Source organism: Mirounga leonina, unplaced genomic scaffold, assembly GCF_011800145.1.
Source record: "Mirounga leonina isolate KUSES-001 unplaced genomic scaffold, KU_Mleo_1.0 Mir_171, whole genome shotgun sequence".
NCBI classification, from domain to species: domain Eukaryota; kingdom Metazoa; phylum Chordata; class Mammalia; order Carnivora; family Phocidae; genus Mirounga; species Mirounga leonina.
This window is the reverse complement of record NW_023270436.1, coordinates 12677489-12692933: the sequence shown is the minus strand read 5'-3', so window position 1 is coordinate 12692933 and position 15445 is coordinate 12677489. Positions and strand designations below refer to the sequence as shown.

Genomic DNA, 15445 nt, shown 5'->3' with positions numbered 1-15445 from the left:
AATCACAGATGGTTAGCTACACTTGTGAACATAGCATAACATAGAGAAATTGAATCACTATGTTGTACACTTGAAACTAATGTGACATTGTCAACTATTCAAATTTAAAAAAATTAGAATTTTTAATCACAGCTGTGCTTCAGTCCCATGAATATTAACAATATTTGTAATTATTTAAAGTTACAAACAGGTCAAAACAAATGGAATATCTTGATCTCTATCTTCTATCCTAATTCTTATTTAATTGATTAATTGACATTGGGAAAGTTAAAATCCATTTTCAGTATAGATTTGTTAAGTAATACCAAATATTCTACACCCACAAGTAATTCAAGGAAATCAGAGCTCTAAGTAGGTTGAATTTGATATAAGTAATAAGTCCATTTAGTTATTAATGACTTTAACTATAGATCTTACAAGGCAATTGATGGCAGCATAACTGTGATCAATTGTGTTGTATGTAATTGGATTTTTTATGGGTATAATGCTATTTTCAGAATTAATGTAGCATTATGCTGCTTTGTTACTCAGTTTTTTCGTGTCAATTTTAAGAAAGTAGATACTTCAAAATTCTCTCTATATTTATCTTTAAAGCATTTCATTTGATGCAGCCCATAAAATTAAATTTATAAATGTTTCATTATGCTATCTGCTTATGCAGTTGTTAGGGGATTTAACAATTTAAAGCAGTTAAAAAAATAAAGCAGCTAAAAAAATCTAGTATGCTTTATAAACTGCAGATCAGATAGAAAACAAAGGCAGTGGGCAAATTATAAATCCTGCATTCAGGGCCGTGCTATCTTTAGCAGTTTGTCACTGAAATCTACCTGGGAAGTAATCTCCTTGTTTCATGTTTCTTGCTTTAATCTATTTGTATTTCTGGAGTTTGGAACAAAATTTGATTTTCAGTAATTTTAATGGCTGAATAAGGAGTGCCATCCCTGAAAGTGCCCCTCCCCCGCTCCAATATTTGCAAAGGCCAATGTGGTTACTGAACTCAATGTTCTGGATAATAGGTTTCATTAGTTTTGATGCCTGAGGTAAAAAAGCAGTAGGTGGGAGTAAAGTGTTTTTGATGTCTAGACGTTCATTTCAGCTGTTGCTGCAATATGATACATTAAAAGGAAATATGTATCATAGCTCAGAGGAAATATGTATTCTTTGAAAGTAATTCTACTTTTAAACTGTGTAAGGCAGGGTGACCTAAATTCTAAAAGCATGAGCTTGAATTTCTTCAAGGTTTCACAATTTTTATGCTCCTCCCTACCCGATTCCATTCTCCCTCCTCCCACTTTTACCCCTTCAAGTAAAGTATGTCAGTTTCATTTGTTGAATTGGAAGGGATATCTTTCCAAGATCTCTGCTGGGAAACACAAAATCATTGAAGTATATGCTGCTTTGATATTTTGCCATATTGACTTTTTTCCTGAACCTTTTATATGGTTTTTCTTTCAAAGAAGCTTATTAATTCTGCAAGGAGCCATGTTTCTTAAAGTTGAAAGAAGTTATATTACAATTTGTGAGGATTTTGAAAAATTATTTGGGCACTGAGTAGTAATTACTACTGTTTAAATTTTCCTTCCTAAAACACTGTCTCCTGCTCAAAAAAAAAAAAACATTTATATAGTACTTTTGCAGTTTAAATATTTGATTATGAGGATTACTATATTAAAAAATGTTGAATAACAGCAATTTAAACAAATTCTGATTACAGCTTTTACAACTTAAGTGAGATAACTTAGTGCCAAATAGTTTTTCTTTGTAAATAGGCAGCTGTGGTACTACTTAAGTTTTATTTTTCTGTTTTAGCTTGGCTGTAATAGACCACATAACAACAGGAGAATGTTTTAATTCAGGAATTCTTTGTTTTGGTTGAATCTTGCCACTCATTTATTGTATACACATTTTAGGTCTTTTGGTGCTTTCTTTTCAGAGACTAACAAACTTTTAGAAAAATTCTTCCATTACATCTAAGTAGATTTATAAATAGTCGTCTATAGAGATAGTCTTATTGCTACTTTATATTCTTAAAGAATTAATAAGTGTTTAAATGTAAACTGGAAAGATCAGAAGAATTAGAAAGGCTTTTCTTAATTTTAAAGATGGAGACAGTATACCCTGGGGAGACTGTAGGTTTCATGAAGATGTGTTCCAGCCACCTGCAGGCTTTCTTACAGATTTCTTGGTGGTTGCTTTTCTTCTCAGTCCACCTTAGAAGGGAGATAGAGAATTAAATATTGAATGCATCTCCCTTCATTTACAGAAACTTAATTTAGACTAACTAGTACCTGGTCCATGGCTCTTCCCCACACCCTCCTTACTTTCAGACGAATCTAAGTATCAAGCAAATGGAATGTTAGTTTAAATTTCACTTTGGGAGGAAGGTGTTTCAGAAAAAAATAGTTTAAAAAAGCTAAAATGTGATTTTCTCTCAGTTTATCATGGAATTGTATAAACAGATTACAGAAGCAATTTCAATTTTGTTTTACCTTTGAAAAAATTACTTGCAGTTATTTAGAAAACATTAATTTAAGGTGCAAACTGTGGATCCAAAGGGAAATTTGACTTCAGTGTTGAAGGTTGCCTTTGTAGCTAGCATTAAGAATGAAAGAGGCAGATGGGATGGGTTAATGTAACGCTAACCCTATGGAGAAGTGTGGTATAGTGGAAGGAGCATGAGTGTTAGAGTCAGAAAACTGGGACTTGAATCTCAGCTTTGCCACTAATCCTCTTAACTGGATATAAGGAGATTTTAGATTGAAGCTAAATCCAATGAAATTTGAAAGGTATCTGCACATACAATATTAGGTCACAACTCAACACATGTTTACAGCTATCACTGCAGCTATGAAAATGCTTCCCCTTGTGGAGTTTAATTAATGGGATAATTTGTATATTTACTGTTTATAAAAAGTAGACATAAAATACATTTGATCCTGTTAGCTTCTGAATATAGCTATATATGACTCTAGATTCTTGGATTTATTAGTTGTATGACCTTGGGCAAGTTTAAGATCTGTCAGCCTTAGTTTTCTTACTTATAAAGTGGAGATTAGAATAAACTGTATTGGTCAGAATTCTTAGTTGCAAACTAAAAAAAGGAGTTGATTAAAAGAATATTGAGTGTTCGCAGAACTATTTGTCAGTCTTAGGATTGGTGCTACAGAATTGGGCTGATGAGAATACGAGTGCTGTCAGCACTGAGCACTAGATGCCGCGGTACCTCTGCTGCTTAAGCACCAGAAACTTGATCTTACAGCTTCTCTTTCTAGTGGTGTCCGAAATCTCTGTGTCTGCTCTCTTCTGTGTCACTAGATCCAGAATCAAAGGTGTGGTGCAGGAGCACCTAGTGGACTTTAGCATATATGTCCTTGTCCCTTTTGCAGGAGAGGATGGCAGAGAGCATCTGTTTCAGCTCCTGTTAGGGGTCACCATATTTGACACCGAGGAGAACTTATGAAATAGGCAATTCCCAGTGATAGGAAGAAGTCAGATACTGGGTGGCTTAAGTGAATGCCACATGTCCTTTACTCTGTATCATGGCATTGTGGTGAAAACGTTCTCGCTATCCCCCATTTATAGGTAGTGCTCGATTCAAAGCTTGGCACATAGTATAAAGCCTCAGAAACTGAGAAAGATAGTTTCCTAGGTAGAAAATCAGCCTTGACTATAAGTTATTTTATCTTACTGTTATTTTAAAATAAAAGACTTTTTAATTTTTTTTAAAAAAATGTTTGATAACTATACTGCAAAGGATTTGAAGTTATTGTTGCCTTACAGTGATTTTCAAAATCTCTATTAGCTTTTTGAGAGCATTCCTAATTTCTAGCCTGGTGCTTGAGGCATAACATAGCCAAGAACTGTGGGCCAGTGTGTGTTGGCCAAATATCTATTAGATTCCAAAAATGCTGTTCTAGATTTAACTTACATTTTAGAGATTCATTGAAACATCCACTGCTCTTGTATTTCTGGAAATTTTGCACATGAAGTAGATAAGAAAGTTTGGTCTGACTTTTGTTCCTTTCCATAGTATGCTTGCTATATAAAAACAGAAAGTTTAAAAGCGTAGCAAAATAATGCATTATCCTTAAATGCATGGCCTAATGGATATTATTTAGTAGAGGGGTTATCCTTGATTACACTTGTTGACTTCAATAAGTTATTGACTGCTCTTGAATCTTTAGTATGTAAGATGACATTGAGGTGTTCGTTTGAAGTCCAAATACTGTGCCCTTACTTGTACATTACCTCTGCTGACTTATATTTTAAATTTTACTGGTTAGCGTATAGGATAATTTATAATTCTCTGTTTCTTAAGCTTTAGTATACTTAACAAGAGCTTAATGTAGTCTGATTTGTTTTACTTTGTGTTACTACTTTCTTCCCAGTATTCTATTAAATTGGTGCCTAAACTTTATATAAATTCATATAATATAAAGGAAGATATGGGAATTAACATATAAAAGTGATATTAATATAAAGGTAATTTTCAAACTTTCAGTATTTAAAAATTTTTTGAGAAATGTTTTAGAGAAATTCTTGTTCTCTTTGTATTTGCAGTATTTAATACAAAGTACTTAATACAGTTTGTAGTGTATTGTAAGGGTGGACCACTTTAGTCTGTAGTCTCTTGTGGGCGAAACTGTTTTTTTGCTTTTAATGATTTGTAAAGGAAGGTTAACCAAATAAACCATATCATTTGGATAAAAACAATCATGTTCAGTGTACATAGGAGTACATAGGAGTCCTTCTGATTCATATCCTCTTCTCATTTTCAACACTAAAAATACAAAAAAAATCAATGTAAGTATATTTATAATGGCATAGGTTCAGAAGCTGTGTCTAATAGTAAAATGAGTTTATGTAGAGCAGTAAGAGATTGTTAAGTTTTACCGTTTTTAGCCTGTAGTTCTGTAGGTTTTGCCAAATGCACACAGTTATGTGTAACCACTACCACAATCACGATGTAGAATAGTTCCATGATCCCCCAAATTTCCCATGTCCCTTAGTTATCAACCACTCCCATTCCAGGGATGGGAATGGGAATCCACTGAACAGTTTACATTACCTTAAATTTGCCTTTGCGAGCATGCCATATGAATGAATCATAAAGCATTGTGGCTTTTTGAGTATGATGGCTTTTTTCACTTAGCATGACATTCATCCATGTTTTGAGTGTATCAGTTTAATTAATTACTTTCTCTCTCTTTTTTTCTGTTTCTCTCTCTCTCTCTCTCTCTCTCTTAGATTTATTTATTTGAGAGAGAGAGAAAGTGCTCATGGGCATGTGAGCCAGGGTAGGGACAGAGGGAGAGAGGTAGAGAGAGAATCTTCAAGCAGACTCCCCGCCGAGCACAGAGCCCTATGCAGGACTGATCCCAAGACCCTGACATCATGACCTGAGCTGAAATCAAAAGCCGGCCACTTAACTGAGGGAGCTACCCAGGCGCCTTTTATTTCTGAATAGTATCCCAGTGTATGGATTGTCTGCTGTTTGTTCTTTCCCCAGTTGAGGGACTTTTGGGTGGTTTCCAGTTCCTGACATTTTTGGAAAAACAACAACAGCAACAAACCAGCTATAAATATTTGCTACAGTTTTTCATGTGGACACAAGTTCTTATTCTACTTGAACACACACACACACACACACACACACTATGGATATTGCTGGGCTGCATGACAAGTGTATGTTTAACTTCAGAAAAAATTGCCAAAGTCAGCTTTTCCAAAGTGGCTGTACTATTTTTGCATTCCTATCAGCAGTACATGACCATTACATTTACTCTATATGCTCACTAGCACTTAGTATTTTCAGTTTTTCTTTTAAGCCATTCTAATGGATGATACTGTGATTTTAATTTGCATCTCCTTAATGACTGCTGATGTTTTGAGCATCTCTTCATGTTTTTATTTGCTGTTTATGTATCTTCTTTGGTGAAGGGTTTGTTCAAATCTATTGGCCATTATCTAAAATGGTTTTTTTCCCTTGGGGTTGAGTTTTGAGATTTTTAAAGAAGAGTATCATATTGTAACTACAAGCTCTTGTCAGACATGTGATTTGTAACTGCTTATCCCTCATCTGTGGCTTGTCTTCTCTGTAGCTGAACATAACTTTTCCGTGTTTTTTTTGAAGAGCAGAGTTCTTCATTTTGATGAAGCCCTATTGAACAGTTTTTCATTATGGATCATGCTCTTGGTGTCATATCTAAGAAATTTTTGCTAACTTAAGCTTATATAAAGTTTCTCTTATGTTTTTGAAATTTTGGAGTTTTAGGTTTTGCGTTTTGGGGTTTATTTTTCTATGTGGTGGGATCTATGATTTGAAGCTCATTTTTTTTTTGCATGGGGATATTCATTTATTTCAGCACCCTTTGTTGAAAAGACTGTTCTTTTTCCACTGAATTACCTTTGCACCTTTTTTGGAAGTCGATTGACCATATGTTTTGGGTCTATTTGTGGACTCTCTATTCTGTTGTTGATCTGTGTATCTATCCTATTTCTAATACCACACTATCTTGTCAATTCTAGTTCTGTAGTAAAGCTGGAAATCAGGTGGTATAAATGTCCTAGCTATATTTTTCTTTTACCACATTATTTTGGGTATTCTAGTTCCTTTGCTTTGTCATATAAATGCAATTTTTCTCTTTCTATAGAAAATCCTGCAGAGATTTTTTTTTTTTAAAGATTTATTTATTTATTTGAGAGAGCGAGAATGAGAGAGAGTACATGAGAGTGGGGAGGGCCAGAGGGAGAAGCGGGCTCCTCGCCGAGCAGGGAGCCCGATGCGGGACTCGATCCCGGGACTCCAGGATCATGACCTGAGCCGAAGGCAGTCGCTCAACCAACTTAGCCACCCAGGCGCCCCTGCAGAGATTTTTTATTGTAATTGAGTTGACTCTATAGATTAGTTTTAGAAGAATTGACTTTTTTTTTTTTTTTAAGATCTTATTTATTGATTTGACAGACAGACACAGCTAGAGAGGGAACACAAGCGGGGTGAGTGGGAGAGGGAGAAGCAGGCTTCCCGCTGAGGAGGGATCCTGATGTGGGGCTTGATCCCAGGACCCTGGGATCATGACCTGAGCCAAAGGCAGACATTTAACAACTGAACCACCCAGGCACCCCTGGAATTTTTAAACTTTTTGTAGGGGGCGGGGCTTTTATTATCTGTTTTATGTATGTACAGTAATGATATTTGAAAAACATGTCAGTAGGGCGCCTGGGTGGCTTATTCGGTTAAGCCTCCCACTCCTGGCTTTGGCTCAGGTCATGATTTCAGGATCATGGGATCCAGCTCAGCATTGGGCCCTGTGCTCAGCAGGAAGTCTGCTTTTCTGCTTTTCTTTCCCTCCCTCTCTGCCCCTCTCCTCGACATTCTCGCGCGCATGCGCACACGCATGCACGCACTCTAAAATAAATCTTAAAAAAAGAAAAACATGTCAGTAAATATAAAAGAGCTCTTTAAATAATTGCAGATTAAAAATTCTAAATTATAAGAGCCATGTTATAGTTTATTTTTATTTATTTATTTATTTTTTATTTTTGAGAGAGAGAGAATGACAGAGAGAGAGAATGAGAGGGGTGAGGGTCAGAGGGAGAAGCAGACTCCCCGCCGAGCAGGGAGCCCGATGCGGGACTCGATCCCGGGACTCCAGGATCATGACCTGAGCCGAAGGCAGTCGCTTAACCAACTGAGCCACCCAGGCGCCCCAAGCCATGTTATAGTTTAAATGGCAGCTTACTTCTACCCCTTCACCTTCAGTGATGTATAAAAAAATTGTGCTTCTTAAAAGTGATGGTGTCTTAGAGTCAGTGAGACACATTAGGAAGGAAAAGCAAATTAATATGGGGTGTTCATTTTATTGAAATGTTAGCTCTCTTTCTCACCCAGGTAAAGCTCTGTCTAGAAGATAAATGTGTGAGAACACAGATTCATGACACCTTCAGAGGATTGTAGGAAACTTTTGGTCTTGAACAGAGGCAGTCTGTTGCTAGCAGGAGTGTTTGTTTATTTGCTGTACTTTATTTCCATTTCTTTAGTGATAAATAATAAAATGTTTCTGACAGAGGTTGCTTTGGGGAAAATTTGGTAAATCATGGTTAAGTCACGTAGGAAAATAAAAAACCTATCTGACATATCAAGAATAAAATTATCCAGTTTTATCATTTAAAAAAAAGTCCTATAGGTAAAACCCATGAATGTAAATACACTTTTTCTAATTCTGTGTGTTTGCAGAATATGGAGATGCATTTTGAGATGTCTATTGGTGTAGTAAAACTATTACAAATGCATTGTGGATTTAACATGTGTTTTAATTCTGTCAAAATTTTCTCTGGTGAGTGCTTTTGTCAAGATAACAAGTAAAAGGGAAAGAAAATATTCTGCAAATGTCCTTGCCATTCTTCCAATTTTTTGCTATCTTGAACTGAACTAATATAATTTAAAAGGAAATTAGCTGTCTTCTCTAGGGTGTTTTATATCTTTTTATATATGAAAAGAATGTTAGGAATGCATGGGGCATTCATTATTAGTCTGTTGGATTTTCTTGGTGTTAGAGTTACTTGTGGCTCAGTGTTATGTTGTATTTCCAAGGCAAATACAGTATTTCCCAAAATGTCAAACATTAATGAAATTATGAGTTTAGGAAATAAATTTGATTTTATATTAAGATTTAATTTCCTGGCATTTCCCCTAAAATCATGTCCTTAAAATCCTGTTGAGATACTGCCTTTAGAACATTTAAGGAAATTTGAATAACTGACATTTTTGAATATTTTCTCCTTTTAGTTTATCCTCTAAAAATACAGATGCTAACCTTAGCATCAGTTTGTGACATTTTGTTATCTTTAAATAGAATTTTAACAAAATTTGTCTTTGTGGCACTTTTCAGTAGAAAGATTAATTTGAGAATTTCAAATGATTTCAAATTTTGAAGAACCAGGTTGGAAAGACTTTTATCGGAGAGAGGTTGTACCATGCTTATATATTCTGAAGACTTTAAAATTGAAACATGTTATTTACATGGGTATTTTATGACTTTGGGCAAGTATTTAACTTCCTTTCTCCAGTGTCAGCGTGAGATAATTCATTTCAATGAATTCATCAACTTTCCTTTAGAAAAATGTTTTGAAAGTTAATTTTTATTTGGACGCCTTTCTTACTGGTTCATTTTTGTTTTGTTTTGTTTTGTTTTACTCTTTTCAGTTGTGGAGGAAGGACTCTGGGAAAATGGCCTTTCCTATGAATGTCGGACACTGCTCTTCAAAGCGATCCACAATCTATTAGAAAGGTAAGAGAAGGAACGGCATCACGGTTGTTTTGAGACACTCAGTGTAATGCTGGATATTCCCAGGTTTTCCTGTAATTCTCAAAATTCTTTGGCATACAAATCTCATTCCTTTTATATTGATATAATTTCAACCTTAGGGAAGTTTCAGGAATAGCACAAAGATCTTCATATATCCTTTTACTCAGATTCGCCAGTAGTTTTTCTTTTGCCCAGTTTGCTTTGTAGTTTGTGTGATTGCTTGCCCTTTTACTACTAACGTGTATTTAAAAGTTATTTCCTGAGCCACTCAAGAGTCCTTTGCACACTTGAGATTGTTCTTTCTTTAACCCCTAAGTGTTTAGGTGAACATTTCCTAAGGACAAGGGTAGCCTCTCATGTAAGCACTGTATAATTATGAAAATTAGGAAATCTAACATTGATAAAATGCCATTATCTAATCTGTAGTTAAGCTCAGATGTCATCATTGTCCCAGTTATATCCTTGATATCTTAAACCCTTTTCCCCCAAGATCCAATCCATAATCATACATTTTAGTTTTCGTGTCTCTTTTAAGTCTAGAAGTATTCCTTAGCCTTTCTTTTTCTTTCTTGACATTGACGTTTTGAATGAGTTCCGGCCATATGTTTTATATAATGTCTCTCAGTTTGAGATAGTTTCCTTATGACTAGATTTAGGTTGTGCATTTTGTAGTAATACCATAGAAGTGATGTTGTATCCTTCTCAGTATATCAAAGCAGGAGGCTTGTGATTTCTGTGTCATTGATATTAACATTGTTGATCACTTGTTTGAGGTGGTGGTCTGTCAGATTTCTACACTGTAAATTAATAAGTACTTGTTAACTGTGACCTTTGTTAATTCTGTCTTTGTAATTATTAAGTAATTTGTGGCCAGATACAAAATAGATTGTGTAATTATCCTATTATCACATTTTGACTCATGTGTTTTATTTTCTATTGTCTAAATCAGTAGAGTTATGGCTGTAATGTTAATTTTCAAATGTCACCATTCTTTCTCCTTTCGTTGTTTGACATTCTTTTTGTAAGGAAGAGTTTTTCATTTTCTCGTACGTACACATATATGTATGTTTTTAATCTCCCTTAATCTTTTTAGCTATATAAGTTTGGAGAAATGGATTTCTGTTTTATTCAATGAATTATAATTCATTACTACCATCATTTATTTTGATGCATAAATTCTTCCAGATTTGGCCAGGGAAAACCCCTTCGTGATGGCTTGTATGGCCTTTTGACCTGTCATTATTGTTCTAGTCCCCCCTTACTTTATGGCATAACAGTGTATTCCTGGCTCGGATAGTGTTTTAAGGGGAAAAACAGATGAGAAAGAATGGGTTAATTAAGAACTTCTGTGGGAAAAACTTTTTTCACTTCTGTTTTTGAGTCTTTATTTGGTACTTTCAGGTGATCAAGCTGAAAGAACATTCTGGTACTGTTCAGTTTTTATCCAAGCTGTTAGTTATGATGTCACTACAGTGTCAGTGCTTAGGGGACCTAAGCTGCAGTTGATAAGTTGTCACCATTTAATTCACTCAGAAAGACCTTTCCTACCAAATTTATCTTTTTCATTCTGAACTCCAGTTCCCACCTCTGTGCTTTGGAGTGGACCTAGAGGCCACCCATCTGTTACTAAGGCAGTATATTTTAGAAGCATTGATTTTGAGAGTTGAGTACTCTTAAATAATTCAAATATTTGATAATTCTCCCTCCCACTGCGAAACAAAACAAAAGTACACACAAAGTCCCTTCAGGAAAATGTGGAAACTTGACTGTTTCTATAATCCAATGCCATAACAAAGCTCTTATTATCTGTATAATAATTAATGCACTTTTAAACAGTCTTTTTTTTTTTTTTTTTAAAGATTTTATTTATTTGACAGAGAGAGAGGGAGGGAAAGAGCACATAAGCAGGGGGAACAGCAGAGGGAGAGGGAGAAGCAGGCTCTCCGCTGAGCAGGTAGCCCGATGCGGGGCTCAATCCCAGGATCCTGGGATCATGGCCTGAGTTGAAGGCAAGCAGACGTTTAACCGACTGAGCCAGCCAGGCACCCCTAAACAGTCTTTTTAATGAAAATTTGTAATGTATGTGGAATAAAACACATATTTTAAAAAATAGCTCACTGTGTTTTTTGTATCATTAATTTTTTTCAGAAAAAATATTAATTTGTGGTTAAACTGTATTCTTTTCAGTCTTTTGTGTTTTAAATGGGAGAAAATTAGAAGAACAGAAAAACTGGGAGAGAAGAAAAATGCAGATAATTCATTTATTCTTTGCTCATGAATTCCAAATTTGTGATAAAAACTGAAGTTCAGGGGTGCCGGGGTGGCTCAGTTGGTTGAGCATCTTTGGCTCAGGTCGTGATCCCAGGGTCCTGGGATTGAGCCCCATGTCCGGCTCCCTGCTCAGGAGGCAGTCTGCTTCTTCCCCTGCTCATGGGAGCGCACATACGTGCGCGTGCGCTCTCTCTCAATTAAACAAACGAACAAACAAAATCTTTAAAGCCCTGAAGTTCAGGTTAAGTTATTATTTGATAAGAAAGTTAATTGTGACATAGGCAATATGTCATGTAATAAAGCTTCGGATAGTTCTAAAGAACTTTGGGTTAGACCTTGGTTTGATTTCACAGTCTGTTACTTGGACCCTTACCCTAACCTCACTAAGCTTTAGTAAACACCTTTAAGTTAAGTACACTATACTGTGCACCTTGAGTTTTTGTTAGGTAATGTATATGATAGGTGCTGCATAATACTCGACCTATTGTTACTGTTCAAGAATTGTTAATTCCTTTACCCATAAATTTATTATTTTGCATACTTTGATTTGAATCCTCTTATAAGACTTTATTTTGAAATTGTATTTCTTTTAGAAAATAATAATCAAGCTATTTTGCTCCCTTACTATAGTTAGAATGGACAAGTTGAGATTTTTTTTTGAAAAATTGTAATAATTCCTTTGTCTTTCAAAATAATATTCTCTTTTCACCAAACTTTAAGTAGCTGTGTTGTATGATTGAAAATTATCCTGCTCATGAGGTGAAGAATAATTTTCAGCGGTTGTTTATAGCTCTCTTTATTCATTGTCACCAGAAACTGGGCTGGCTAACATATGCTTGCCCTTTTGTTTGCCCCTAGCTTAGACCATTTGCTGTAAACCAACCTAAATTTATTGAAATACAGTTTACTATCTTATTTCTGACGTGGCAATTTTCTGTCACACCTTTCCATTTCTATTCAGAAAGATCGACTGGTTTTCCCATTGAGGGTGTTTTGAGGTTCTAGCATGAAAGCCAAAATTGAGGTTATTGTAGCAGATCATCAAGGAATGTATCACCTGCACGGTGTTTGTGCTTCCCAAACTATTGTTTTCCTAGTTTGCATATTAACAAAGCTTATACTAGTGATTTATTATTTCTGCTTTTTGTATTTTTAAGCATACGGATTTGCTTAATTAAAAGGGAATTCCATTAACCACCTTGAGAGGCTCTCACAGCTAAGTAGGAGTCATATAAATTGATTTTTTTTTCCCCACAAGGCAGCAGTTGCTAGTGTATACAGAATGATGAGTTACTGCAGTGGTTTATTAAAAATAATTTTGCTATAGAAATTAAGATAACATTGTAAACTTCACACAGAATAATTTCATTTTTATTGCTATTGATTGATGCTGAGGTAATACTATATTGATGTGTGTAGAATATTTTAAATGCTAAGGCAGACACTTAACTTCAAACATTTTATCTTTCATTTACGTATGCCTCCTATAGCTCTCCAGTATTTGCATACACTGCACTGTATATGTCTAGCCAGTGTCATCTGTTCATTAAGAAAACCAAAAACCTCACTGGTGCTTACCCAAGAGCATTTTCCTTCAAGGTGTCAGTTAGAAGCTAATATATCTGGCTGTAATATTACATATCTTTACGGACCACACATTGCTACAAGTCCATTTCTTCATTGCTTTCAGAGATGGAAGATATTTTACAACTCTACTCTGCCAGCTGAATTTTAATATATGACTTGGGCAAGTGACTTAAGCTTGTAGAGCCCTTGTTCTTTACCTATAAAATGGTGAAGGATTGTTTGGCTCAGCACAGTACCTTTCTCATTATAAGAGCTCATAAATGGCTAACTGCTGTTAATATAGCGAATAGAATTATCAGTAATACTATTTTCAGAATTGGACACAACATTAAGTCAATTAGCCTGTTTACCCAGATAATTCTGCAATCCCGTTCTATAATATCCTTTGTATATGGTCATCCATCCTTTCCTTGAAAACGTCTGGTTGTGTGAGCACAGCTTTGTAAAGGAGTTCTTTTCATTTTCAGAGATATGTTAGAACATTCCTTTAGTTAGATGTTAGAAAGTTCATTGTTTGAAAGTCTCTTATGCTGAGCAGAAATCTGTTTCCTGTAATTGTTTTAAAAAATCTTAATCCTAGGGGCGCCTGGGTGGCTCAGATGGTTGGGCGTCTTCCTTCGGCTCGGGTCATGGTCCCAGGGTCCTGGGATCGAGCCCCACATTGGGCTCCCTGCTCAGCGGGGGGCCTGCTTCTCCCCCTCTCTCTGCTTCTCCCCCTCCCTCTGCTTCTCCCCCTGCTCATATTCTCTCTCTCTCTATCTCTGTGTCTCGAATGAATACATTAAAAAAAAAAATCTTAATCTTATTCTTTGGGGTTCATATATAATTCATCTAATCCTACTTCCTTGTGATGGTCTGTTTAATAGCTTGGTACCCTGAGTTTTGTGTTTCTTTGGTTTATAGTTCTTATAATGTTGGACAACCCCCACCCATCCACCCCCCAGATATCCCTCTGGTCAGTCCCATTCTCTTCATTTTGACTGCCACTGGCCTACTTTAAGATGTCATAAGTGTTTGATGAAGTTTTGCAGTGGCCTCTTCTACAGTCAGGTTAGGCTCAGTTATGCTGCAGTAACAGAAGACCTGAAAGATCTTACTGTCTTACAACAATTGAAGTTTTTTCTTGCTCCTACTGCTTGCCCACTGTGAGTCATTTAGTGGTAGCACGCCTCATATCCTCTTGCCTCCAGGCAGGAATCATGCTGATGGAGCAGCCCTTTCAAAGACTTGCTGGGCTCCTGATAGAGAGCAAAGAGTAATGGCCAAATGCATAGTAGCTCATTGAAGCCTCTGTTTAGGAGTGGTGTATGTCATTTCTGCTCACATTTCATTGGCTGAGATATTTGCCACCAAGCTTAAAGTTAAATGGATGAGAAAGTATTGTCTATCTGTAGGATGTACCCAAGTCACATGGCCACACTTGATGTTAATGGGACAGGGAGGGATAGAGCATATTTGGGAACAATATACAATCTATCATACCTCTTGATTGAGGTCTTCTCCCTTTTCATACTCTATCCTCCAAACTGGTGTCGGTTATATTACTAGAATACAGATATGTTTCTAAAACAAAAAACTTTGAGCCTTATTGGCTTCTTTTGGTATATTCTTCACTTTTTTAGTCAGAATTTGAGTATCTGAGAGTGTTTGGGTCTTTTAAGTTTTACAGGTTTAGATGATGCAGTCATGCATATTTTTTCCTCTTCTGAGACAAGTAAGTGTGCTTATTATTTTCCTAAGGACCGATTATCCTTTTTTGGCAGAATACTTGGAATGATAAAATACCATTAATTTTGTTTTTACTTATATAGACTCTGCTGATTTTCTTATTGTTTTCTGATAATGTTCTAGTTCATATTGTTTTCATCAGTCTTTGCAATTTAGTGGGATTTTGTTATGTATTGACAATGAACTTCTTAAAGTTACACTTCATGTCTCAAGTTTAGGCTGCTTCACACCTAGGCTGTGAAGAGATTATGGAAAACTAAAACCTGCGATCTCTTCCACTAGTTTCTTCATTTGGCATTTTTAATATTGCAGGTTTAGTGGCTGTTACTCCCATTTTATAATAATTGGTTTAATTTTCATAGTATACTGTATCCTTCTCACCTAATTCTTATCTCAATGAAATAAATCATTGGGTTGGAGAGCTGTAAAAAAAGCCCGGAAATGTGTGCAGTTCATATCACCCAGAGTTTTAGTGCTGCCTCAGTGATTCGCATCACACATGGGACTTAGGAAGATCTTGCTTTCATATAGCTTTGTAGAAATGCTTAAAA

The 15445-nt window shown here is 35.7% G+C and overlaps 1 protein-coding gene across 3 annotated transcripts in view; it reads left to right on the top strand.

The window, feature by feature from the left end:
- MED13L (mediator complex subunit 13L) overlaps nucleotides 1-15445 on the top strand; it is a 301327-nt gene that overhangs the window by 140815 nt on the left and 145067 nt on the right. For all 3 annotated transcript variants that reach the window (XM_035017068.1, XM_035017069.1, XM_035017067.1), the window contains exon 3: nucleotides 9206-9290. In XM_035017068.1, the coding sequence (XP_034872959.1) occupies nucleotides 9206-9290 (85 nt within the window). The remainder of the gene's footprint in view (nucleotides 1-9205; nucleotides 9291-15445) is intronic.